This window comes from Sebastes umbrosus, chromosome 21 (assembly GCF_015220745.1).
Source record: "Sebastes umbrosus isolate fSebUmb1 chromosome 21, fSebUmb1.pri, whole genome shotgun sequence".
Classification (NCBI taxonomy): domain Eukaryota; kingdom Metazoa; phylum Chordata; class Actinopteri; order Perciformes; family Sebastidae; genus Sebastes; species Sebastes umbrosus.
The window spans coordinates 19,929,655-19,955,368 of NC_051289.1; the positions used below are offsets into that span (position 1 = coordinate 19,929,655).

At 39.1% G+C, this 25,714-nt stretch overlaps 1 protein-coding gene across 4 annotated transcripts in view; it reads left to right on the plus strand.

The window, feature by feature from the left end:
* Positions 1-8,578: 8,578 nt before the first annotated feature.
* The window catches only part of LOC119480602 (E3 ubiquitin-protein ligase HECW1), an 85,979-nt gene continuing 68,843 nt past the window's right edge, over positions 8,579-25,714 (plus strand). For 3 of the 4 annotated variants that reach the window (XR_005204965.1, XM_037757034.1, XM_037757036.1), the window contains exons 1-3: positions 8,579-8,927; positions 19,967-20,288; positions 22,321-22,428. Coding sequence is in view for 3 of the 4 variants with exons in the window: in XM_037757034.1 (XP_037612962.1) it covers positions 8,898-8,927; positions 19,967-20,288; positions 22,321-22,428 (460 nt within the window). In the remaining variant the exon portion in view is untranslated. Of the gene's footprint in view, positions 8,928-15,950; positions 16,009-19,966; positions 20,289-22,320; positions 22,429-25,714 lie in introns of all 4 variants that reach the window. The other variant, XM_037757035.1, reaches the window with a different exon arrangement.

Below are 25,714 nucleotides of genomic sequence, written 5' to 3' on the forward strand. Positions count from 1 at the left end.
CATTATAGCCTGGATAGAGTCAAACAGGGTTTTTTACTTGACAGCACACAGCTTTGAACTTTTCAAAAATCCCGAAACATAATCAAAAGTTTTTCTGACTTTAAAGCCCACGTCTTTTGTCAGTTTGTGGTTTAGCACTATCCCCAGGTGCCCCTCGATGGTTCCACAAGCTCTCTGGAGAACTGACTCTCTAATAAGGAGGAGAGAATGCATTTTAATTACTCTCCACAGTGCTTTGCATTACCAGCCCAAAGCAGAATCCACAGATAGTGACAATTTAAAGGTAAACAGACGGGGATGTGGCTGCTTTAACTGCAGTCAAAGTAATGTCACTGGTGTAATTAAACCCAAAATACACATCAAGGAGCCTCCTTCACCTCCCAGCTGTCAGATCGCGATTTTATTAATGAGAGCATAATCATATTTAACTGTCAATAAAAGCAATTAAATGTGTCGTCACAACTTTTTAATGAGAGCGAATATGGCATAATGTTAAAATCAAACAGCTGTTGTCCATCACAAACCACTTTACAGTGTCAACCTCATATACTTTTACACTTTTACATACATATTTCTTTATACTGTTTGCGTTCAGGCTATAAATCCAGCAATGCAGTGCTTATTGATTCTCTAATGTATACTATAAGTGCAGTATGAAGTATTTGGATATTTTTCTTCTTCCGCTGGATAACTGACCAAAAGGAGATGGAATGACATCATTTGCAGCTACAGTGGAGTTTAATAGAAATGGTTTCATTAATAAACCAGCATGAAAGGCCTTCTGGGAAACACTACTACTGCAGTAGATGATGTGTGAGGCAGGTTTGAGGGAAATTGGGTGCACCAAATAATCGTCCCACTTCATCACAAAGTAACCTAGAATATGTTTGGCATCACAAGTTTTCTACTGCAATCTCTTAACATTTAATGAGACATTCTGATCTGATTCCACATAAATATGCACGAATAATGTTTTATTATCAGAAGAAGTGTCATTAGTGGTGGTGGTGGTGGTGGTCATCATAATAGCATCAGTCGTAAAAATGTACCTTTTGATTGCTTAATTAGAAAAAAATAGATTGGCAGATTGGCTGAAATCAGTGGGCAACCTCTGGTTTGCCAATGCTGAAGTGCCTTCAAATTGCATTCTTTCTAATAGCCAGCAGGGGGCGACTCCTCTGCAAAAAGAAGTCTGATTGTATAGAAGTCTATGAGAAAATGAGCCTACTACTGAGCCTACTACTTCTCACTTGATTTATTACCTCAGTAAACATTGTAAACATGAGTTTATGGTCGCAATCGCTGGTTCCAAGTCTTCTTTAATACAGCATGATGTTCATTTAGTAAATTAAATTACTAACTTACTTAATTATTATAACAAACTACTTCAGCTGAATCAGATCAAGACTGCAACATAAAAACAGTTGGCACTTCCTCTGTTTTTTTTTTTTTAATTTGTCGCTTTGATGTTTTGCAGGTGATGAATTGTCCGGGTATACTATGAGGAAGTTTGTGAAATAGTCACAGAATTGAATGTATTGATTCATGTACATAGACATGAATTTAGCTTTTTTTCGTGATTGTCATAACAAAATCAATTCATATGTAATCCACGTAATTGTGAACTGGGAAGTATAAAGAACGGCTAACTCCATGTAGGGAGGAGGTCGGGTTGGATGGGTGGGTCAAAAAGCACCGGACTTTCACCCAGGAGACGGGTTTTTGTGTCCCCTGTGTCAAACCACAAGTCAAAGTTGGTTTATTTGCCACGTAACTTCCGTGATTAGATAACGGCACTTCACAGTTATTTTTATATATATATATATATATAAATACTTAATTTTCTCCCTTTTTTTCAAGGTTGTTTTCATATATGCAGTTTACAGTTCGTAATTACAATAGTTATAGCATAAAGTAAAAATAAAAAAATTAATAATAATATTACAAAGAGAAAAAATATATATTATTTTTTTATATATATATATACATTTATTTATTTATTTTAATTTGAAGAACATTGCAAAGCATATAAATTACAGAGCAAATAAGTAGTCTTCTATTTTTCATCCATTTTTAATATGGATTTCCATATTGGAAAATAACCAACATAACACTAATAGTTAAAAGACTTAAGGCAGCAATGACAACAAAATTAGAAACACACTAAACACATGAAATAATAAAACACACACAATATTCACATATGCACAGAGAAAAAACAAACAAAAAAACTGTTATTTAAACCCAAACCGCAATCTTTTCCGAAACCTAACTAAGTAGTTTGTTGCGTCAGCCTAACCAAGTCGATTTTGAAAAATTGTATTGTATTTTGAAAAGACTGGAGCAGGAATTGACACGCGTTGTTTAAAATCCTGCTGGTCGTCATGAAAAAAAAGGGAATTTGTGTCTATGTACACGTATCAAATCGATTAAATTTCGTGATTACTTCACGAACTGCCGTGAGGCTGTGTTGGAGGACGTGTAGAAAGATCATTGTCACAAGCATGACAACCGGCCTCGTGTCAGTGTAATAGCTGTAATACCAGCTGCTATTGCGATGATAAGCATGTGTATATGATTATAGAGTATACCGATAATATGTATGACTGTCCTGTGTTTCTTATGATGTCTGTATTTATGGAGTCATGGATAAATTATAATAATCATCACAAATTTGCCTGCACAAATCAAAAAGCATAAATTATTCATAAATATTAGTTTGGGGTTTTTTTTTTCCTGCATGAAATAAGTCATTTCACAGCAATTTAAGAGCACAAATTGCTCATGTTTTTGGACACCTACTGGGCTTTGTAGTTTTTTTAATTGACTGCTTGCTGAACAACAAATTGCCTCTTGCTGCCCGGCTCATAAATGAATGATAATGTAATATTTAGGACACTAATTAAAGAGTCAGCAATCTGGATCCCAGAATATCTGTATGAATGCTGGCCAAGGGCTCGAGCTTCAGCACCTGTTTTTTGATGCTGAAGTGGGACGTTGAGAGGAGTTCACTCGTCTTTATCTCCATCAAAAAATCAAACTGAGTCAAGCTGTAGCAGTTGTAGTTGTGACTGTGTGGTTACTGGACATCACGACAAAAAAGAAATCCTGACTTCCCCTCCGCCCTCCTCCTCCTCCCTCCTCCTCCTCCTCCTCCTCCTCCCTCTCATGTCTCAGTCAGTGGAAAGATGAATAGGCAGCTGTTCCTCCTTGTACTCCAATGAATCAACGGTAATGGAGAGGAGCTGACAGAGGGGCTGGGAAAATAAAACCAAGAACTGGAAGGAGAAGGAGGAGGAGGAGGAGGAGGAGGAGGAGGTGACAGTGTAGCCCGAGGAAGAGAAGGATGGGAGAAGACAGTGAGTGAGTGAGTGAGTGAAGAGGACTGAGGAGGAATGAAAGGGAATAGGAGATAATGTGAGGGGGTGGGATGACGGGGAGACGAGGAGATATCAGGGGACTTTAACGCAGCCAGCAAAGGCACATGTAAATGTTGGTTACTCATTTACATTCATATTGTAAATTTCTCTCTCTCTCTCTCTCTCTCCCACTCTCGCCTCCCCTCGTTCTCCCTTCTCCTCCTCCTACACACCAAACACAGGCAGAATGTAAACAGAGTCCTTGCACAGTGATTGTGAGGCTGCATAACAAAGTTCATCTTGTAACGCTGCCTTCGCTGAAGCACTCCGGTTACATGAAAAGCTCAAGGAGCATTCGTATGGACTGATGAATCCATGGTTTGGATATTCAGTGATGTCATACTGAGGCATTGACAGCCTCTGTCCAGCAGATGCCACCAGAGGAACGGTCCACTCTCTGCGACCTCTGCAGTTAATGACTACAGGGATAAATATGCCAGCACCAGCGTATTTGCCTCGTTTTTCATTATTTAAAAGATTTCTGAATCTGCTCTTTTAGGGCAAACATTTCCAGAAGAATTAAATGTTCACACAAAGGCTGTGATATGCAAATAATAAAATAATCATTTAACTAGTAATAATAATGGTCCAAAATGATGTCAAATTGCACAGTTATATATCAAAAACCTTCAAATTTTCTTGGGGGAGGACTCCCAAACCCAATATCTCCTAGTATATTTTATTATTCACTGTATAAATTCAGAATGTGTTTCTTTAACCTGTTGTATAATATGTAGGAGCATCCTGACTAACTATTAACACTAAACACACCACCTTAATCCTATATTCCCAGTTAGAATATTATTGGAGTGTTATAGGCCTACTATAGAAGATGCATAGCCCAAGTATAATCTTGCAATCTTACTTCCTGACCCAGTGCACACAGCCACAGTGTGACGTTCAAGTGTGGCCGGGCAGATGGAAAAGTGTGAGAAAGAGAGGTACAGGGGTGAAAAGTGTATTTCTTCCTTTCTTTATTGATTTATTCATTTGTTACCTCAATGCAGAAAATTAGGTATTTATTTATTTAGAGGGTGACCAGCGCCCTCCAGAATGTGGCGCCCTTGGTGACTGCCTATATATGGCCTATGCCTTAAAGGTCCCATATTGTAAAAAGTGAGATTTATTTTCAGGTCTTTTACATTACAAAGCAGGTTTAAGTGCTATATAAATACTGTTAAACTATCAAAACGCTCAACATAAAGAGTGAGAAATACACACAGCCCGTATTCAGAAATTGTGTGTTTGAAACAAGCCGTTAGGATTTCTGTCCATTTGTGATGTCACAAATATACAATATTTAGACCATTACACGGTTTTAAACATAAACATTCTAAATGTGTCCCAGTTTATTTCCTGTTGCAGTGTATGTAAATGACATCAGCTGACAGGAAGTAAACATGGACCCAAACTGTTGCCTAGCAACGCAATTCCTTTGTGATTCCGTTGAAATGCACTAAAACGGAGCGTTTCAGACAGAGCATGAATACAGGTATATTCAGGCAGACAGTTTGAGAAAAATAATGTGTTTTTTGAACATTACAGCATGTAAACATGTTCTAGTAGAAACACAAAATACAAATATAACCCTGAAATGAGCACAATATGGGACCTTTAAGCCGGCCCTGTTTGCAACATAACCAGTAACAATTCTCTGTCAGGTACAGTAAATGTAGTGTTAGACATGTAAGTAGAAGTACACATTAAGTCGGCTACAGTTGGGCCTTTTGTAAGTTATTTCTGGGTACAATGAGTTAGAATAGTTACATGATTTTTCATATCTATCTAAACATCATATAAAAATCTACAGCTTTTAGTCGGGGCCCAGGCAGTTTCCTACCTTTCCTTGCCGGTAAACTCTGCCCCTGCCCATGCCCAGGCCACGCATTGAGCCTGTTCTGAAGAGGCATGTTTTGAACTCGTAAATTCGTGAGCCTGGCTGATAGCTCAGGGCTTTTGCCCTTTTCTATGTATCTATTTTTTTTTTTTTTTCCTCATAACAAAATAACATCAAATACGGATAAAACAAAATGGAGAGAAAAATGTATTAAAAAAAATGTAATTAAAAAAAAATAATTAATGAAAAATAAATACATCAAAGAATAAATAAAGAAATAAAGAAAACTTAAAAAAAGCCAACATAACTGGGGAAGATCAATATCATGTGATGTTGTGATGTTTTGAACAGGCGCTGCACTAGTAGGGTATAAAGTGTGTAACTGCTCTTGAGCTGCACAATTCATCGACATGTTTGATTCAGAACAGTTTTCGTCATTGCGTTTCCAGCTACAAGCTGAAGTGAATGGTATATTGTCCAGCAGGAAGCATCTCATCCTCAGCTCTGCCTCCTCACATCAGCTGCAGCTCTCTGAAGGAAGACGGTGCACGAGAGGACACACAGTGATGGGGCGCGTGCCAGAGCGCGCGCGTGTCTAGGCTGCATGCGGGTTGGTAGGTGGATCGAGGCAGTGCACGCGAGGAGAGGAAGCGCGTTGTCTGATTGGCTGCGAGGCATTTGGTACCCAGCTCCATCCGACACATTCATCTCGAGTGCGACCGGAAATGGAACCTTCAAAATAAAAGCATTTTTAAGTTGCAATTGCCTAAAACCAATAATAAAACAGATTATTTATTTTTTTATTTTTTATTTTTTATTTATGTTCACATTTTTTATTGGCACAAAAAGTACAATTGTTAAGAAGGTTTGCCGTTCACTTGGAGTTCAGGCACAGCAGCCCCTTCATTTCATTGGACAACATGTGAACAAGCATGTCAGGAGCCAATCAGCTACTTGGAGTGGTTAAGTGGTGTAGTGGCTCGTTAGACTTTGAAGTCTGGTGTGCTAGTTCACTGCAGTGAGTTCATAGCATATGTGTGGGATGAAGGTTGTCTTGCTGGCTGTAAAAGAGATTATGTGCGTCAATTAAGATGTAAGTATGCTTTATTTTGTGCCTTCATTGTAAATGTGGGATTAATAAGTGTTCTGTTGTGTGTAATTTGATATAAATTGTGTGAGTCTTACAATTCCACACTTTACCATAGATGCTAATCTAGTATTAGCGGTTGCTAATTCCATTTGTATGTTGTGTTAGGTTATAGTTCATTATACTGCTATGTCTGTTATGTTCTGGTTAAACAAAACATGGACCCAAAAGCAGCACACACAAGTCAGGTTTTAAAGATGTAACAATAAATATTTTTTTATTAATAATAATTTCAAAATGGTGGACAGGGCAAGTTTCTCCAAGTCTGTTGTGGATGGAATGAAGACTGGAAGTCTTAAAGGGGAGCGAGGAGCATGGGGGATGTGGTTCCAGTGTTCCTCCAGATGGTAATCCCAATCCACTGTGATCCAAGAGGAAGCAATGAGGTTGGAGAGTGAGCAGGTAAGAGCAGCAGGAAGCGGAGGCAGCTGGCAGGTAGGTGTACCACACACTGTGGCGACGAAAACGATCTGGCGATGAGTGGCAGGAAGACCAGGGTTGATATACTGCAGAGTGTGTCTTGATTAGTTGATAGTTGTCAGCTGCTCCAGCAACCACCGCCCAGGAGAGGGAGGAGGAGATGGCCACACCTCCTTCTCAACAGACAGACCAGACTAACAGGGTAAAACACACAGGAAACAAAAGGACAGGGAAACAGAGGAAACAGGGAAACTACTAGACTGCCCAAGACATAACATGACAATGTCTGCTTCATTGTTGTTCTTCTAGAAACCACATACTGTACACTCATTCAAGTGTAAACCTGCACAGCTTTCTAGTAAAAGAACAAGAAACCTTTGAAGCATCTTCTCATGTATACGATACACCACAGCGATTATAAACTCCACAACCAGAAGTATTTATTAAGAGGTGCAAACCTATCGAACAACAATGAAGCAGAACAACTATAAAGAAATCAATGTTTTACAAGTTTTAAACAGTTTTATCCTAAACCCGTGTTTCCTAACCCCCCCTGTTCCTCTTTGTAGTGATGGAGATAATTAATGTGGTACACACAGAAAGTTCGTCAGTGTTCACATGGAATTACATTAAATATATTCCCAGAGAAGGGAAAACAAAAAATAAATAAATAATTGCCTAAACCGATAATAAAACAGATTTTCAGATGTTGCACGCGTATTTATCACATGCTTGTACCTACCTCCCTACCTACCTACCTTCCTTCTTTCCTACCTACCTACCTTCCTTCTTTCCTCCCTACTTAGCTTCTTTCCTCCCTACCTACCTATCTTCCTTCCTTCTTTCCTACCTCCCTACCTTCCTTCTTTCCTACCTCCCTACCTTCCTGCTTTCCTCCCTACCTATCTTCCTTCCTTCTTTCCTACCTCCCTACCTTCCTTCTTTCCTACCTCCCTACCTTCCTTCTTTCCTACCTACCTACCTTTCTCCCTACCTACCTTCCTACCTAGCCTCTTTCCTTCCTACCTACCTTCCTTCTTTCCTACCTCCCTACCTTCCTTCTTTCCTCCCTACCTACCTACCTTCCTTCTTTCCTACCTCCCTACCTACCTACCTTCCTTCTTTCCTACCTACCTACCTTTCTCCCTACCTACCTCCCTACCTTCCTTCTTTCCTCCCTACCTACCTACCTTCCTTCTTTCCTACCTCCCTACCTACCTACCTTCCTTCTTTCCTACCTACCTACCTTTCTCCCTACCTACCTTCTTAACTAGCTTCTTTCCTCCCTACCTACCTACCTTCCTTCTTTCCTACCTACCTACCTTCCTTCTTTCCTCCCTACCTACCTTCCTACCTAGCTTCTTTCCTCCCTCCCTCCCTCCCTTCCTTTTTTCCTACCTACCTACCTTCCTTCTTTCCTCCCTACCTACCTTCCTACCTAGCTTCTTTCCTCCCTCCCTCCCTCCCTTCCTTCTTTCCTACCTACCTACCTTCCTTCTTTCCTCCCTACCTACCTTCCTACCTAGCTTCTTTCCTCCCTCCCTCCCTCCCTTCCTTCTTTCCTCCCTACCTAACTACCTTCCTTCTTTCCTCCCTACCTCACTACCTTCCTTCCTTCCTTCCTCTCTACCTTCCTCCCTCCCTACCTACATACCTTCCTTCTTTCCTACCTACCTACCTTCCTTCCTCTCTACCTTCCTCCCTCCCTCCCTACCTTCCTTCCTTCCTTCCTTCCTTCCTAACTGTTCCCCTTTAAGAGAGGATATTATGCAGCTCACAGTCGTCTTGTACAAAATGTGTTTTAATAAAAAAAATGTATATAAAAAAAAAAAAAAAACTTCACGTCACTGCTTTGTGCTGTCTTATTTTGTCAGTAACCGGAAGCTGCGTGCTGTATTGTCTCCAGCTTCCCACTGGTCCAGAGACAGAGGAGAGGATGTGACTACAGCCTCTCTAGCGTGCTCCTCCTCGGCCCTTGTTTGTTTCTCCTCCTGCCTTTCACCGTCGACATGGAGCTCGCTGGGAATTAACAGGCGTGTACCTCTTCCAGTCCTCATCCTTTACCTTTTGGAGAATGATCCACCGGCAGGTTATTTTACCCCAGGTAAGCTCGTCTCTATTGTTGCTATGTAACGAAGAGGTGATGCAGCCTCATCATGTCTCCAGCAGCGGCCCGTCGCTCTGTCACCGTCAGCCCGCCTGTGTGGCAATTCAATGGCAACAATTAGTTGTTATGAGCGATTTAATGTGTGCCGAATCGAAGCAGGGATACTAATCTGTGAAAGTATCGAGTCATCTTCCGTGTGGCATTTTCCATATTTGCCAGGAAGCTACGTCACATTAAAATAAGTCATTTTCTGAATGGAGTTTGGCGCGCTGGAGATGTCAGGGCCATAGAGGCTGCTACAGCTTCAGCTCTTGCTCTTGATTTGGGATGGAGCCTACTACGAGTCCTACTATGAGTCCTACTATGAGTCCTACTATACAGGAGAGGCTTCCCCCTCCCTCCCTCTTTGTGTGTGGGGGATTCCCATCCTCCAAAATCCTCTTAAATACTGGAGCAACACACAGAAGGGTGCATTTCCCTTTTGTTTTCCTCTGTGTTTTGGTCTCATGCAAATCAAGAGCATGGAAGTGTAATATGAGAACAACTGCTTTAAAAGATAAACAAACAAAAAAAAACATGTATTTTCCAAAGAGCAATATATCACTTTTTATAGATGATGATGGTTGTCAAGGTGTCAAGAAGGTGAGTAAATCATCATGTCCTTCAGTTGGTGACCACAATATCATAATATACAGAAAAACAAATGTGTTCCAGATAAGCAGCTTTTCCTTCCAAATGCCATCTGTCATCATCACACTTCTTGCTATTATTTTTTATACTTCTTTACTATTTTATTTGTTTCTTATTCTGTAGAGCTACAAAAAAAATGGAGCATATCCAATTCTGCAAACAGAAAGGAGCATTTCCCTTTTGTTTTCCTGTGTTTTGGTCTCATGCAAATCAATCACAGATAATAATTCAATAACAAACGAGATAGAAGTGTAATATGAGAACAACTGCTATAAAAGATTTTAAACCCCCCCCAGAAAAAAACATGTATTTTCCAAAGAGCAATATATCACTTTTTATAGATGATGATGGTTGACAAGGTGTCAAGAAGGTGAGTAAATGATCATGTCCTTCAGTTGGTGACCACAATATCACAAACCTACTGATATACAGAAAATTAAACGTGTTTCAGATAAACAGCTTTTCCTTCCAAATGCCATCTGTCATCAACACACTTCTTGCTATTATTTTTTTTGGGCTATTTTATTTGTTTCTTACTCTGTAGAGCTACACAAAAAATGGAGCATATCCAATTCTGCAAACAGAAAGGAGCTGGCTTTTAGGGGTTTTATATTCAACTCCCATTCCTAGATGCCAGTGATTTCCCACTAGCTATCTATTTTTAACACTCTCATGAATATGCATCTGTGTTTAGTGCCAGTTAAAGATGGTATTGTCTAGTTAGTATAAGCAGAGGAACTGTGGTTGAAGGGTATTTTGTTGGTGTTGTTTATGAAGCCGCTGGAGTAAATGAAGCTCTGCAGTGGTTGGCTCAGAGGTCTCAGAGGTGAACTCAGGTAGTCTATGAGGAATATTACACTTCCGACAACACTAAAGGCTTAGTAGTCTACCAGAGCTATTGAGCAAGTCGCTGTTTATCTCCCATTGTAAACCTGAACAGTGGTTGACCTTTGACATTGTTTCCAGATGTGGAATAGACAGTTTTGAGCACATGTAAATGTTTTTTTTTTCTAAATCATTATGTCCTGATCTTTGTGGATTAGATGTTTGTTCTGGTGCTGAGAAAATTAAAAGGAGCAGCGATTTGTCATTGACGAGAACTCCTTGAGTGACTCAGCCTCTTGTTCAGAGGATGCAGCTCCGTGGTATTTCTGGCCCTGATCAGACAGATGTAGACAACACTCCTTTTCTGTTAATCACAGAGTTTGAAGCATGACAAAACAACCTTTGACATCCACCAAAACACAAATTCTGCAATAAAACCAGGCACTTTTGAAGGGATATGAGATGCTTAGAGACTAGGGCTACAACAAGTGATTGTTTTTATTATTAATATCAAATATTTTGAATCGTGAGTAATCGCAAATTAATCGCACTTTTTCTGAGATATCGCGTTCACGAGAATGGTCAAACGGATGGATGGACAACCCCAAAAAAATAATGCCTCCGGCCACGGCTGTCGTCGGCGTGGAGGAATAATGACAATGTCATCAATCGCACATTCAAAATGTACCTTAAAGGGAGATTTGTCAAGTATTTAATACTCTTATCAACATGGGTGAGGGCAAATATGCTGCTTTATGCAAATGTATGTTTATATTTATTATTGGAAATCAATTACCAACACAAAACAATGACAAATATTGTCCAGAAACCCTCACAGGTACTGCATTTAGCATAAAAAATATGCTCAAATCATAACATGGCAAACTGCAGTCCAACAGGCAACAACAGCTGTCAGTGTGTCAGTGTGCTGACTTGACTATGACTTGCCCCAAACTGCATGTGATTATCATAAAGTGGGCATTTCTGTAAAGGGGAGACTCGTGGGTACCCATAGAACCCATTTTCATTCACATATCTTGAGGTCAGAGGTCAAGGGACCCCTTTGAAAATGGCCATGAGGCAGAAATGCATATAGAAATGTAAAAAGAAATGTATAAAGAAAAAAAAACAGAAATAGATAAGTTTCAGGAAATAAATAAGGTGGGAAAATCATGCAGAAATAAAACAAAAAAAATTCATGGATAAATACATAAATAAATACATACATTTAAAAGTAAATACAAAATAAATGAACAAATAAAAAAAAATTAACAAATAAATAGATACAATTTAAAATGTATAAAAATAAATACATAAATAAATAAAAGGGAAAATTAAACAGAAGAGTAAATAAATAAGAAAATGTATACAAAGATAAATAAATAAAGAAGCAAATTAAAACTGAAATATCAATTTTTGTCACATTTGATCTATTAATTAATGTTTACATTTTTTTAATATTATTTTTGTTATATTTAATGACATTATTTATCAATTCATTTTTTTATTTATTCATTTATTTTTCATTTAGGCAGCTTCTGTCCTACATAGGCAGGATTTTTTTTAAAAGCACAGCTTGATTATCTGCGTTACCGTTGACTTTGACTACTTTTCTCAGTCTAATATTTAGGTTTTTAAGTATTTTGTCGACAAAACAGCCATTTTAATTAGTCACCCTGGGCCCTGGAATTATAGTGGACATTTTTCACAATTTTTGACATTGTATTGACCAAACGATTGATAAAAATGATGATGAAAATAAGCGAGCATACAATGATGTTTATCATTTCACCAATTGAATACTGAAACAGAACAACAGAACCTGGTGTGTTCCTGGTAAGACATCACAACAAGAGGTCTGTTCCAGAAAGGGCACACATAAATACTTGGACAAGCTGCTGGCTGCTTTCATCACAGAGTACAGTGCTGTATATAGAGTTTGTATTGATTTACAGTACAGTATGTTGCACAGATATACAGTAGACACTGAAGCACAGAGGGGGAGTGGATGTGGCATGAGTGATAAAGTATTAGTACGTTTTTTACGTTTGAATGCATGTTTAACTCAACGAGTCTTTGGAAAGCCAGACTTGTAGTTTTTCAAGAACAGCTGCAAAAAAATGTTTGAAAAATCGCAAGCTGCATCAATGCGTTAAAGAAATTAGTGGCGTTAAAGCAATCGTTCTATTATCACGTTAAAGTGGCAGTATGCAGTATATTTGTTGGCATCATTGGGCAAAAATTCCATAATAACTTTTCAGCATATTGTAATTCAAGTGTTCTGAGAGAAAACTAGACTTCAGCACCTCCTCATGGCTCTGTTTTCAGGCTTTAAGAAATCTAGCCTGTGACGGTAGACTTTGACCAATCACAGGCCATTTCAGAGACAGAGCGTTCCTATTGGCTGTGCTCCAGTCATGTGACCGGTGCTTGGCGTTCCTTCAAGAGGTCTCAACAATAGACATTAACGTAACATAATATTGAGTCATATTTGATCAACGCTGCCTAGTTTGACCGTTTGGTCGGAGTTCGTGAGTGATTGACAGCCGGCTCTCATAGACGGAAGCTGGAAAGCAGTCCTCAGATCAGCTCTTACTGCTTGTTTTCCTCCTGTCTGTGAAATCTCTCAGATGCCGTTAGGAGCACAGGAGGACACAGAGGCACATGATTTTTTTCAGGTTACCTATTTCATTTACTACTGTCACGATATAGCGACAGTCTTATAAAAATAACTTTTTTTAATCATATTTGCTCCAATGTCGCCTACTTCAGCTTTAACTTTGACAGCGCCTCTGACAGTACAATATATCAGACGGAAGTAACTGCACTGTTTTTTTCTTTTTTTCAGTGCCTTTTCCATGAAACACACGAGCACATAAAGTGCATATCAGCTTTCACTTGAAGTGGAAAGGAGAGAGCAACCGCAGAGTCAAGGGTTCACGTGGACAGTGATTAGATCATCCCCGTCCTTAGGTGAACAATAAGCCGAAGGATTGATCAGGGAGATCATTACTGGATCATTTCCTACTGGATCATTTCATTTCAAGCAGAGACTTTCCAGTGTCTCCCGTCCTACCCTGCTCTGCACACATGCAGAATTAATAATCATGTAGTCTTGAACGCAATTATACTGGTTAATTATGCAAGTAGGAAGGACAAGTGGGGATATTTCCCGGGAGATTACTATGCATGTGTGTTAATGTAGCCAGCCTGGGCACCATACTAATGTGGTACGTGACTAATGAGGACTGTAGGGATTTCAACATGATGTGAAACAGGAATTTTATTAAAGTTTTTGTACGTGCCTGTGCTCTTACTGTACATATTTGCATATGTGTGTCACATTGTGCACACCGTTGTGTCTATGCATTTGAGTTTCCCACCTCCTTTTGTTAGTTATAGCTACGACAGGACCACAGCTGGAGTCTGTCACAAGGCAGCTGCAGAGATATATTCATAATGAAAATACAGAAGGGCTAAAAAGAAAGTACGGACACCAGGAGAAGGATCATGTGTGAATTTGATTGTTCGCTATTCAGCCAGCTGACTTTCAAATCTTAGATGTCAGATCGTCCTTGAATGCACCAACAACAGAGGAGTTTGTTCTTTGGAGACAGAAGTCAGGAAATATTCTTACATTCGAGAGCTGTGTTGTTTAATGAAATTTGACGGTGTTTTGTTGGGTGTTAACCCGATCAGTTCACTGGACCAAAAAGTAAACAAACAAACAAAAGAACGGTGAGCTGGCTGTTTGTTAGATGGAAGTAAGAAGAGGATACAGGTGTGGAAGTTGCGTCATGTGGCTTGATTGATTTATACTCCTGCATGTGCCTATGTGTTTTGTGCGGGCTGGTCCAGGTACCATACATACTGCGGCAGATTACGCGTAACATATCGTAGGGTAGCGCATTTCTGCGGGTCTCTGCGATCTCCGCAAACCATTGCGGCTCGCAGGAGCTCTGCACAAGCTTTTCAGCGTGAAACTTGACCTCACTGTATCAAATGATCTATGGTGACCTCTAGGATAATCACAGCCTCATGAAACTTTACAACCACAAACTACAGACCTAAAGCATTCACAGCATGGATGGCTTTCCTAGCTAGATTGACAATAAGGGGGTTTCTGAGCAGTTTCCAGAACAGAAGTGCTCGCCATCCAGTCGCCAAAAAATGCAATTCTTGCAGAAATCTCCAAATGTCAAATGTTTTTGATACCAAATCACAGCATGGCTTTTTCTGCAGTGTTCTTCAAGGTCTTGGTGTGTTAATGTGGTATTTTGGACTGATTATTGATCATTTTAATCAATTCTTAAGTGGAAAACATTTTTTGAATTTAGCACCAAATCTGTGTAACAAATTGTATCAACACAAAAAATTGCTGCAACAACTTATGAGACATAAGTGAGCATGGGAATGGTGATCATATACTTCTATCATAATGTTTAAACCCTTATACATTTTCACAAGTTATTTTAATGAATTCATTCATTCATTCATTTATGTTTATTTCTAATTTATGACTAGAACAACTTGACACACAGTGATGAACTGTATCTCAGATTAATCTTCAGGTTCCCACCTTTCAGATGGTGTACACCACTTCTATGTGACGTCTACTGCTGACCTGCTATCTCCCCCTAAAGACCCCCTGTACCCCCCTAAAAAAGAGACAAACACGGGTCTATTGTGGGTCTCAGAGGGTTAAAGAAAAAAGGACATAACACCATATTCCTGCTAATATTGTCTTTCTTTGCAGGCTTGTCTCTCCACTGCAGCAATGTGAACCATGTGACCATCCATAGACGCACATGAAAACTGAGATGTTGTTTTTGTTTCTGTGTTGTTGAATGTTTTCAGTTGAACATCATTAGCCACTCTGATGTTGATGAGAGATGAGAGTGACGGCCGGCTTGACCGCACGTTACCACAATACGATAACGTTTCCTGTCCATGACAGAGTTAGCATGCAGCTTTAGCCGTGATGTATAGCTCTGCTTTTCCTGTCAATGTGTGAAACCCAAAGTGTTTCCATACTTCACTGGATGTGTAGTGTTTACCATGCTGGATTTAACATGTGAGTGCAGGCCGTATCCATGCTGACCCTCCGCCGTTTTCTACTTTTTCGTTTCGATTCGGTAAGCGGCAACTTCCTTCTACCTCTGTGTAGATTCAAATGGAGTATATATATCAATTCTGGCATTAAAAAAATCTATTTCAAAATCACGATGCATAGGTGAATGGATTTCTTTTCCCCACCCCTAATATCTATATTGTTCTCCATGTTTCTGTGTGGAGGTCACTGTGTCTTTGTCTTCCTCTTGTTTGTCCATCTGTGCTTCTGCTTCTTCTCAATTATTCATATTTTTATCTGACAAAGATAAAGTATGAAAGTCTGATGATGCTGGGGTGTTTGTTTTTTTTTACTCCCACCTGCTACATTCACAGCCTGTGCTTTGTGTTTCTGTGGTTTGTAACACGCCGCCCTTCTCCTCCCACTTCCCTCAGGTTTTGGTCTGCTTTGGGTTGACTGGTCATTATGCTGATGCAGCTCTGTAGTATCAAGGTCAGTGCCCCCCCCCCCCCCCCCTCACCCCCCCACCCGCCACCACCATCAACCACCATCAACCACTCACCTTCTCCATTTGCCTGTTTAACCACCAACCAGTTTGTCTGTAGGATTGTGGAACTTTGAAGGCTGGTACCAATACTAATGTACTTTAATACATTTTGTTCTGACATGCAGTATCTCTAAATGTGATTGTGTTCTTGACAAAATATAAACTTACTGCATTGTATATTTATCATCGCATATATTTACTAAATCAACGGAAAAGAAAAACTATTGGTACATCCCTCGGCTTAATCAATAATGATGCTGTCTTTTCACTAATAATAATAATATCACATGGGGACAAAAAGCAGGAACATGAAACTGTACTCTACTCTGCATGCAGATATAACCTTTCTCCATCACCAACTGCACACTGCACACAGCTCCTCAGCATTTAGAACAATGCGTCAAGGCTGGCTGAGCCGTGCCCCGAAGCTGCTTTCCAACTAGAGCATTCTCTGATCTGATGGAAAGCTCTCCCTCACAGTTTGGACGTGATCACAGCATCCATGCTCAACACATACACACAACTCTTATGCTGCGTTCACACCGAGCGCGAAGGAAACTCCTTGTGCGGCGATTATGTGCAAAGTAGGGATGTTAATTTTGAAAAAAATTCTTAACCGATAACCGACCCTTGTCAACCGATTATTAACCCTTAACCGACAAGATTTTTGCCTCGCATGCAGCGGTGTATCTGCTGCAGTGTACGAGCACAACATACAGTCCCCAGTTCAGCCGTCCGGGAGCGTTAACTTAGCAGCCACGGTGCTTTGTGTATTTTCTTTAACGCATTAACGCAATTTGAGATTTAGATTAGGTTGTAGCTGGCTCAGTTTTAAAGTTGGAATGAAGATACTGGTATCATATGAAACTAGAAAATCTAAGGAATCCATTGGTACCAACCATGTCACCACGCTCCAAAACTTACAGTAAATTTTAGCGAGGAAAAACTGGCATGGCCATTTTCAAAGGGGTCCCATGACCTCTGACCTCAAGATATGTGAATGTAAATGGATTCTATGGGTACCCACGAGTCTCCCCTTTACTGACATGCCCACTTTATGTTTATTTTAATTACATGCAGTTTGGGGCAAGTCATAGTCAAGTCAGCACACTGACAGCTGTTGTTGCCTGTTGGGCTGCAGTTTGCCATGTTATGATTTGAGCATATTTTTTATGCTAAGTGCAGTACCTGTGAGGGTTTCTGGACAATATTTGTCATTGTTTTGTGTTGTTGTTTTCCAATAATATATATATGTATATGTATATATACATATATATATATATGTATATATTTATATGTATATACGTATGTATATATGTATATGTATATATATGTATATATATATATATATATATATGTATATGTATATGTATATATATATATATATACATATACATATATATATGTATACATATATATATATATGTCTCAGAGATCGCAGTGATGGTTGTTAACATTGCAACGTCTGTATTTGATGTTATTATTATGCTCTTCATACCTCAAAATGACCCTCAACGCATCAAATATCAACAGCCACTGTGACTGGAAATGATACTGCACTCTGATATTACATGTTTCCATCAAAAACCAAAGGACACAATGATGATGATCTCCTGTCATGTCAGCACAGGGAATCGGCACCCTTAAACATTTGAACACAAAGACCGAACGGCAATAGAACATCATTGACGTATTTTTAGTGCAGCGACGGAGGGCTTTAATATCAAAAAACATCAGCAGCAAATGTAAGAGATGAGAGGCAGACTTTCTAGGTCCAGCAACGGCACAGGGACATATCAACTCACAGTCATCATCTGCTTCATCGGCGCACATTTTTATTACCACGGTGTGAGTATTACAGCTATAAATGTGATGTGCTGGTCAAAAGACCAGCGGTGGTACATGTGAAATTGGTGGTAACAACACTGAAGCAAATTACACGTAATAAGCGACGTGGATTGTCGCAGTTACCGGCGTGTCAGCTACTGATATCATGAAGTACGTGACACATCTTTCTCCCTCAAATTTCAGTTCACCACTGCAATCCATCAGCCTTCAGGCCTACTGATATTTACTTCTAGCTACTGACACAAATCTGAGAGCAAGGAAATGGGCTGCCTTCTTAATATCTCTTAGAAATGGCTTATTTAAAGGGCCAGTGTGCAGCATCTAGAGGATCTATCGGCAGAAATTGAATTTAATATTAATATCTATGTTTTCTTCAGTGTATAATCACCTGAAACTAAGAATCGTTGTGTTTTTGTTACCTTAGAATGAGCCGTTTATATCTACATAGGGAGAGACACAGAGCTGGCCGCTATGTTTCTGCAGTAGCCCAGAACGGACAAACCAAACGCTGGCTCTCGAAAGGAACATTTACATTTTCATGTTTTTGCGTCGGCCACCGTAGTTCTCACAAACGCTTCTGTAAACTGCAGTAACGTAAAGCCACAGAGTGTAAAACCGCGGTACCGCCGTCTGATTTCCGTTGCTCCTAAAGTAGTGTTATTATGGTACGGATGGCTTCTGGGCGAGGCGAACGGCGTTACCACGGTTTTGCACTCGGCGGCTCACGTTAATGCCGTCTTGGAAAGGAAAGAGTGACCGGAGGGGTACTCAGTTGGTTGCAATCTGCAACCACACCACTAGATGTCACCAAATCCTACACACTGTACCTTTAAGCAGTTCTAATTTAGTGTCTATAGAATAACAAACGTAAACATGACATTTTTTTTTTGTTTATTATGCCATTATTATATTTCATGAAGGCAGCAGGAGATGTATTATATCATCAGCACGACTGCATGAGGACTAGTTCACTTACTCATAATAACCCTATAATATCCCCATAGTGACTTACTGTAGAACATATCTGACAGGTTTAGTACTTACTACAGCAAAATCTTTCTTCTGTTATGCCAGTATCGTATATATATCTCATGACTTTATCCACATTTATTTTAGTTTTTGATATACAGCTGGACTGATTTATAGATGATTATCAACTAACAGTTTCAAACATTTTTCAAGCAAAAGTAGTGGAAAATGCCAAACCTTCTCTAGTTCTCAAATATGAGGATTTGTTGCTTTTCATTGTCATATATTGTAAACTGAATATATCTTTGGGATTGGACGTTTGTTGAAAAAAATACAAGACATTAAGGTGTCACCTTGGACTCATGGCCTTTTTTCCCACAATTTTCTTACTTTAAAGCAAGGGTTGGTAATATTAAGAAACTAGGATGGCACTCGGAGAGCGCAGACCTCCGCCAAGCTGCACGAGGACGAATGCCCCCCCCTCTCCGTGCAGCTTACACCATCATCCACGTGTATTTTTGTTTATGTTGAGATCAGCTGTACGCAGCGGAGCAGCGTAAAACACTTCATTCAAACTGGACAGAAACAAAATAAAACTCACCTAAACCGTCGTCGTTACTCTTTCCAACAATCACCAAGTGTGCTTTGGTCGAACTCAACTGTAATTTCAACGAGTTTAATATAAAAAACGCAGAATCTACAGTTGTCCCCCCCTCCCTCCACCCCTCGCTCTCTCGCTGTCCCTCTCTCTGCAGGCAGAAGGAAAGAGGCAGGGTGACGCGTCATCAACGCTTCATTAGTTACAGTGCGCGTGTGTGTTATACCCAGAGGTCTTAACGTTCTGGCTGATAGGAATCCTTAAAAAAAATCCTGAATCCGGACCATGATCCGGATCGCCACCAAAATCTTGTGCCACACTCCACCCCTCCAAAAAATGTCATTCAAATCCATCGCAGACTTTTGGAGTAATCCTGCTAACGGACAAAAAAACAAACCAACAAACCAACGCCGGTGAAAACATAACCTCCTTCCTAGGCCTTCGGCCTTGGCTGAGGTAATAATTCCATGCTGTGTATTTCCCTGCAGAACTTGTACCAGAACCGGTTCCTGGGCCTGGCGGCCATGGCCTCCCCGACCCGCAGCAGCCAGACCCGCCAGCGCTGCAAGGATGCGGTTCGACACAGCTACGGGCCGGACTCCTATGCCGTCAACGGTCTGACCCAGGAGGAGTTCATGCTGGGGCTGTCGCGGTCCACCAGCGACACCGATCTGGTCTCCCCGGACGCTCGCTCCACCCTCACCATCAGCTCCTCCCACTACACCATAGGCCAGTCTGACGACCTGGTGATCACGTGGGACATCAAGGAGGAAGTGGACGCCGGAGACTGGATCGGCATGTATCTTGTTGGTAAGTGAGATATGATATAAAATGAGATGATAAAAGAGTAAAATGTGTCCAGCTGATGATTATTGAACAAACGTTTGACTGACAGCCATCTGCTTGTGCTGGGACTTTTTCCCTCAAACATGGATTGGGATTGACTGCACAGTTAGTCTCTACTCATCCCAACTTGTAAAAACCCAGAATGTATTATTCTCTGCGACGCGTTGCTCTGATTTATCACTGAAATGCAAGCGTGTGATGTCATTAACGATCAATCATTGTCCCCTGAGCTGAATCAGATCCTGACGCGACCCATCTCAAAGTCAATATATTCACTAGATGACGGAGTATGTGGTGTACAGCGCCTCTGCTCTTGATGTTCTCGCGATTGATGTTTGTAGCGACTACTATCAATCAAAAAGCTGCTAAGAGGCTAAAGTAGGCTCTTCATTGTGTTTGACGCGTACAATCCATACCTAGTCCAGATGTGTGTTTATTAAACTTAAAGAATTACAAGCAACAACTGTTATATAAAAAAACTGAAGTAGGACCCGAAGGTCAACAGAAAATTTCGGAGCCTAACTCACCCTCTTTGTCTCAAATCCCAGTGAACAGGTCAAATAAAGTGAAACCACACCCCGGAAATGATAATGATAAATGTAACCATGAAGAATGTTTGCATCCTAAACAAATAATAATAAAGAACTAAATACACATTTTGGATCCTACAAAGTTGTTACATTGTTGAAACTCAGCAGCAACGTGACATCCTGTCATCGTGTTTCTGCTGTACGTAGTCACAATGTAAATACATCAACACAACACAATAACCTTAATAGTGGGATATGACACATTTTTATCACATAAACCCATTTGTTCCTTTGAAAAGTGAATTTCTTCTTATCGTACTATATACTGTAGAGAAGCGATCACATCACACCAATCCTTGCTGCCCTTCACTGGTCACCTGTGAGTTTTAGAATTGATTTTCAGATTTTACTGCTTGTTTTTGAAGCCTTGAATGTTCTGGCTCCTGCCTACTGTATATCTGTGATTTGCTGACTCCCCATGAGCCTGATCGATGTTTGAGATCCTCTGGCAGGCAAACTCAGTATCTTCCTTTAAATCTCTTCTTAAGATTCACTTTGATATTATGGCTTTTTCTTAAAACTGATGGTACAGTGTTGTAACTATTTATGTGATTTTATTTTGTTTAGATTTTAAGTTCTGGGTGTTAATTATTTTAATCATGCTTTTATTGGAAAGCACTTTTTAACCTTGTTTTGAAAAGTGCTATATAAATACAATTTTTATTATTATTATTATATGTATTTGAGAGTCCGTAGTTATCTCAAAAATATCAAGTTCTGAGTTGTATTAAAAGCACCTCAAGCAAATGTTTTCACCTGCTGTATGACATATTATAGTTCTGTGCAACTTGTATTTATATGGAATATGTTGATATGAGCCCCTCGAACATGCGTACTGAAAATAATACAAATTCATACATTTTTACTGCTTATTTTAGAGAATTTTCTACCATTTTTGGAAAAAAAACAATAGTGCCATGTACCCAAAAATTAAATATAGTATGTTAATAAAATTGCTGTATCTCAGAAAGTACAAGGAGAACAATTAAGTATTTGGTATCTATGAACTCATAACAAGTTGTTGCACATATAAATGCCGTGCAAAAAATATATTTCATATGGAAAACGTTAAATAAACACAATTTTAGAGTTTTCTACTGAAAAATTCTACTGTTAGATACGTGTCCAAAGTATGTCTGTACCAAATTTCAAGACTTTTGACCAATCAGAAAACTAAACATAGTCTTGGGGCACAAATGGGTTAAGATTCATACCTGTGTTATGATATGATATAGCACACCTGTAATTGGTAGGGAATCAATGGTATTTCTACATGGAGAATCAATTGCAGTTTATATTACGGTAATGTTAAGTGTAATGGGAAATGGAATATAAAAATGACTTCTTCAAAGAATTCTGGAGGGTTGGAGTAGCGGTGTGATTTAAACAGTTGTACTTCTTTCCAGATGAGTCTTTGTCTGAGAACTTCCTGGACTACAAGAACCGAGGCATCAACGGATCTCACAAGGGACAGATCGTTTGGAAAATTGACTGTAGCTCCAACATCAGTGACCGTAAGTAACACAAACTCTCGGCTTTTTTTTTTTGTTTTTCATTCAAATCAGCTCAATAAATAGCCTATATTTGTACCGTTAAACCAATTAAAATTAAATTTTTTCAGCCAGGTTCTACCAAATGCAGCCTGTCACATCAGTGTATGCTTAGCTTATTCATATCGTTTGCTTAGCCATAACAATTTTATAAGGTGATAATCTGTCATGTGTTTAGAACTTGTTGTCCAAGTGACCACAGAATCAATGAACGCTGGTTTATGCTTTTGAATTCACTCACAAATGTCACATACTGTAGCTACTATCACATATCCTTGGTCTACTGAACCAAACAGGCAAACACAGAAGAGTTCAGTTTGAACTGTACCAAACAGGTTTAAAGTGTGAAAGCAACCTTATTTGTAGACAGTATGTCGTCCAATATAAGTGGTCATTAAGGTACATTCACTACTTGTCTCCAGTTTTAGTGCCAAATCGTCTTCACCGTGGTGTTTTCTGTAGTGGATTGCTCCTGTAAGCCCAGATAATGCTGCAGCAGCAGCAGTCTCTGGAACAGTAACAGGGTTGCTTACAGAGGCACATCATTAGAGGCAGGGAGAGGGGGGTGGGGGGAGGGGGGAGGATGGGTGCAGGGAGACGGTCACAAATGGTGCACAATCTCTGCGTTTAGGGACATGGGGAATTGTGTGTATGAGTGAGAGAGACTACGTGGAAACAGAATACATTTATCAGTGTAAAGCCGTCCAGGTGTTTCCATTTAGCAACACCAGCCTCTATATCACAGGTGGAGGAGGCTTTTTCCAAAGCTGCAGGCTTTATAGGGCTGAGGCTGTTATTATAAACTGTTCCCAGTATTCATACTTGTGTTTTTTTTCAGCATGGAAAAGCCCACAATACTGCTGCTACTAATACTAATACAAATTAGGGTTGTCAAAGTTAACTCGATAATAACGCATTAATAACGCAAATTTGTTTTAAAGCCACTAATTTCTTTAACGCATTAACACAATCGATCTTTCAGAAGTTGTAGCGCTCTCAGTTTTAAAGCTAGAGTGAAGATACTGGCATCATATGAACCAAGAAAACCTAATGAATCCATTGGTACCAACCATGTCATACTAGCTTGTCGAGAAGGAGACTAAATAATGCTACAAAACTTGCGCTAAATTTTGGCGTGGAAAAACTGGCATGGCCATTTTCAAAGGGGTCCCTTGACCTCTGACCTCAAGATATGTGAATGTAAATGGGTTCTATGGGTACCCACAAGTCTCCCCTTTACAGACATGCCCACTTTATGATAATCACATGCAGTTTGGGGCAAGTCCTAGTCAAGTCAGCACACTGACACAATGACAGCTGTTGTTGCGTGTTGGGCTGCAGTTTGCCATGTTATGATTGGAGCATATTTTTTATGCTAAATGCAGTACCTGTGAGGGTTTCTGGACAATATTTGTCATTGTTTTGTGTTGTTAATTAATTTCCGATACTAAATATATACATAGATTTGTATAAAGAAAGCATATTTTCCCACTCCCATGTTGATAAGAGTATTAAATACTTGACAAATCTCCCTTTAAGGTACATTTTGAACAGATAGTGATTCATTTGCGATTAATCTAGTGGATTGACCGATTGATAGACCGACATTGTGTGAGAGTTCTGTAATTATTTTTTTTTTTTTACCTACAATGGCCGTACTACACCATTGTAATTGGGAAAACAATTCAGTAAATGTGATTTATAGGAGACAGGCTGGCCCTGTGCTGTAATTGTTGCAGTGATTATTACCTTTAATGACTAAAAGCAGCTAACTAAGCTGCAATCATGTCTTGCACTGTTCATACTGTGGCTATATTTGTGGATACATTTAGTACACTTCATTTTGTCACCAGCGTGTACAGTAATAAGGTCCCTGTCTGTGTGACCCTTCCCGGTGTTTTCTAATGAGGTTTTCTGTATGGCCTTGCTCCTTGTTCTCCTTTTAAAGAGTGCTTAAACTGAGAACTTTAACCTTTTTCACAATGCGAGTGTTATCAAACCATTTAAGGCCGTGCAAACAGCAGGCACACTCGTGTACATTCAATCACTAGCATGCAGTGTTGTTGTGTCTTCTTGTCAAATCATCTGAGTGTGTCTGGCCAAACAAGCAGAAAAACATGGAGCTTTACTATGACCTTAATCTCCTCGTATCCCCCCAAGGCCTTTTGCTTTTGCTCTACTTCCCCTATTTTCCGAGATACTATTGAGTCCCACAAATGATAGATATCAGCTATCACTGATGACTAATAATTTGAATATATCATAAGAAGGTTCAGTTATATATCATAAGAAGGTTCAGTTATTCTCCTCCACCCCTAATTTCTTGATAAATTAATTTTTATATAGGATTTAACTGGCCCCCGCGACCCGACCCTGGATAAGCGGTTGAAGATGAGTGAGTGAGGATTTAACTGATTAAACTATTAAACTATTAATACTATACTACTATTAAACTAAAAACATGTGGATTATAATTTTAAATTATATAGTTAATATATAAATATATATGTATATATAATTAATTATATAGTTAATAAATTATATATATTTCAAATTTGAATTAGTCCTATGAATCTTTGAAAAGCCACTAAGGACATGTCAGAACATCTTGATTTCTTTTAAAATACATATATATATATATTAAGTCCGTTAATCCAAACATGTACATTGTTCTCCAAAATATAAACTTGTTTCATCATACAATATGAATGAAAATAAGACAAAGAACTTGCCATAACATAATCATCCTATGCAAATCCAAAAACAGTGTTTTTACGTGAGGGGAGGGGGGAGAAGGAAGAAAATGTTTTATTTATATATTTATTAATAAATAAATACAAAAATAATAAAAGAACTAAAAATTTAAAAAACATTAACAAAGTAATACAATAAAAGCAAGTAGAAACAGTCAAACAATAAGAGAAAATAACAAAAAATACATAAATAATAATATTAATGGTAAGTAAATAAGTGAGTAGAAAATGAATTCAAATGCATTAAATAATAATAATCATGATTAAAAAAATAAATTAAAAAAGTACTATAGATGACAACAGATTGTGAGACAGTAATGCTACGGTCACATTACAAGCAACATGTGAAATATAATATGATATTATATAGTCAGCATTAATACATTAAAGATTTCAAATTTTAATTAGTCCTTTGAATCTTTGAAAAGCCACTAAGGACATGTCAGAACATCTCATTTTTTTTTTACTTTTTATTTATTGAGTCCGTTAACTCCTTT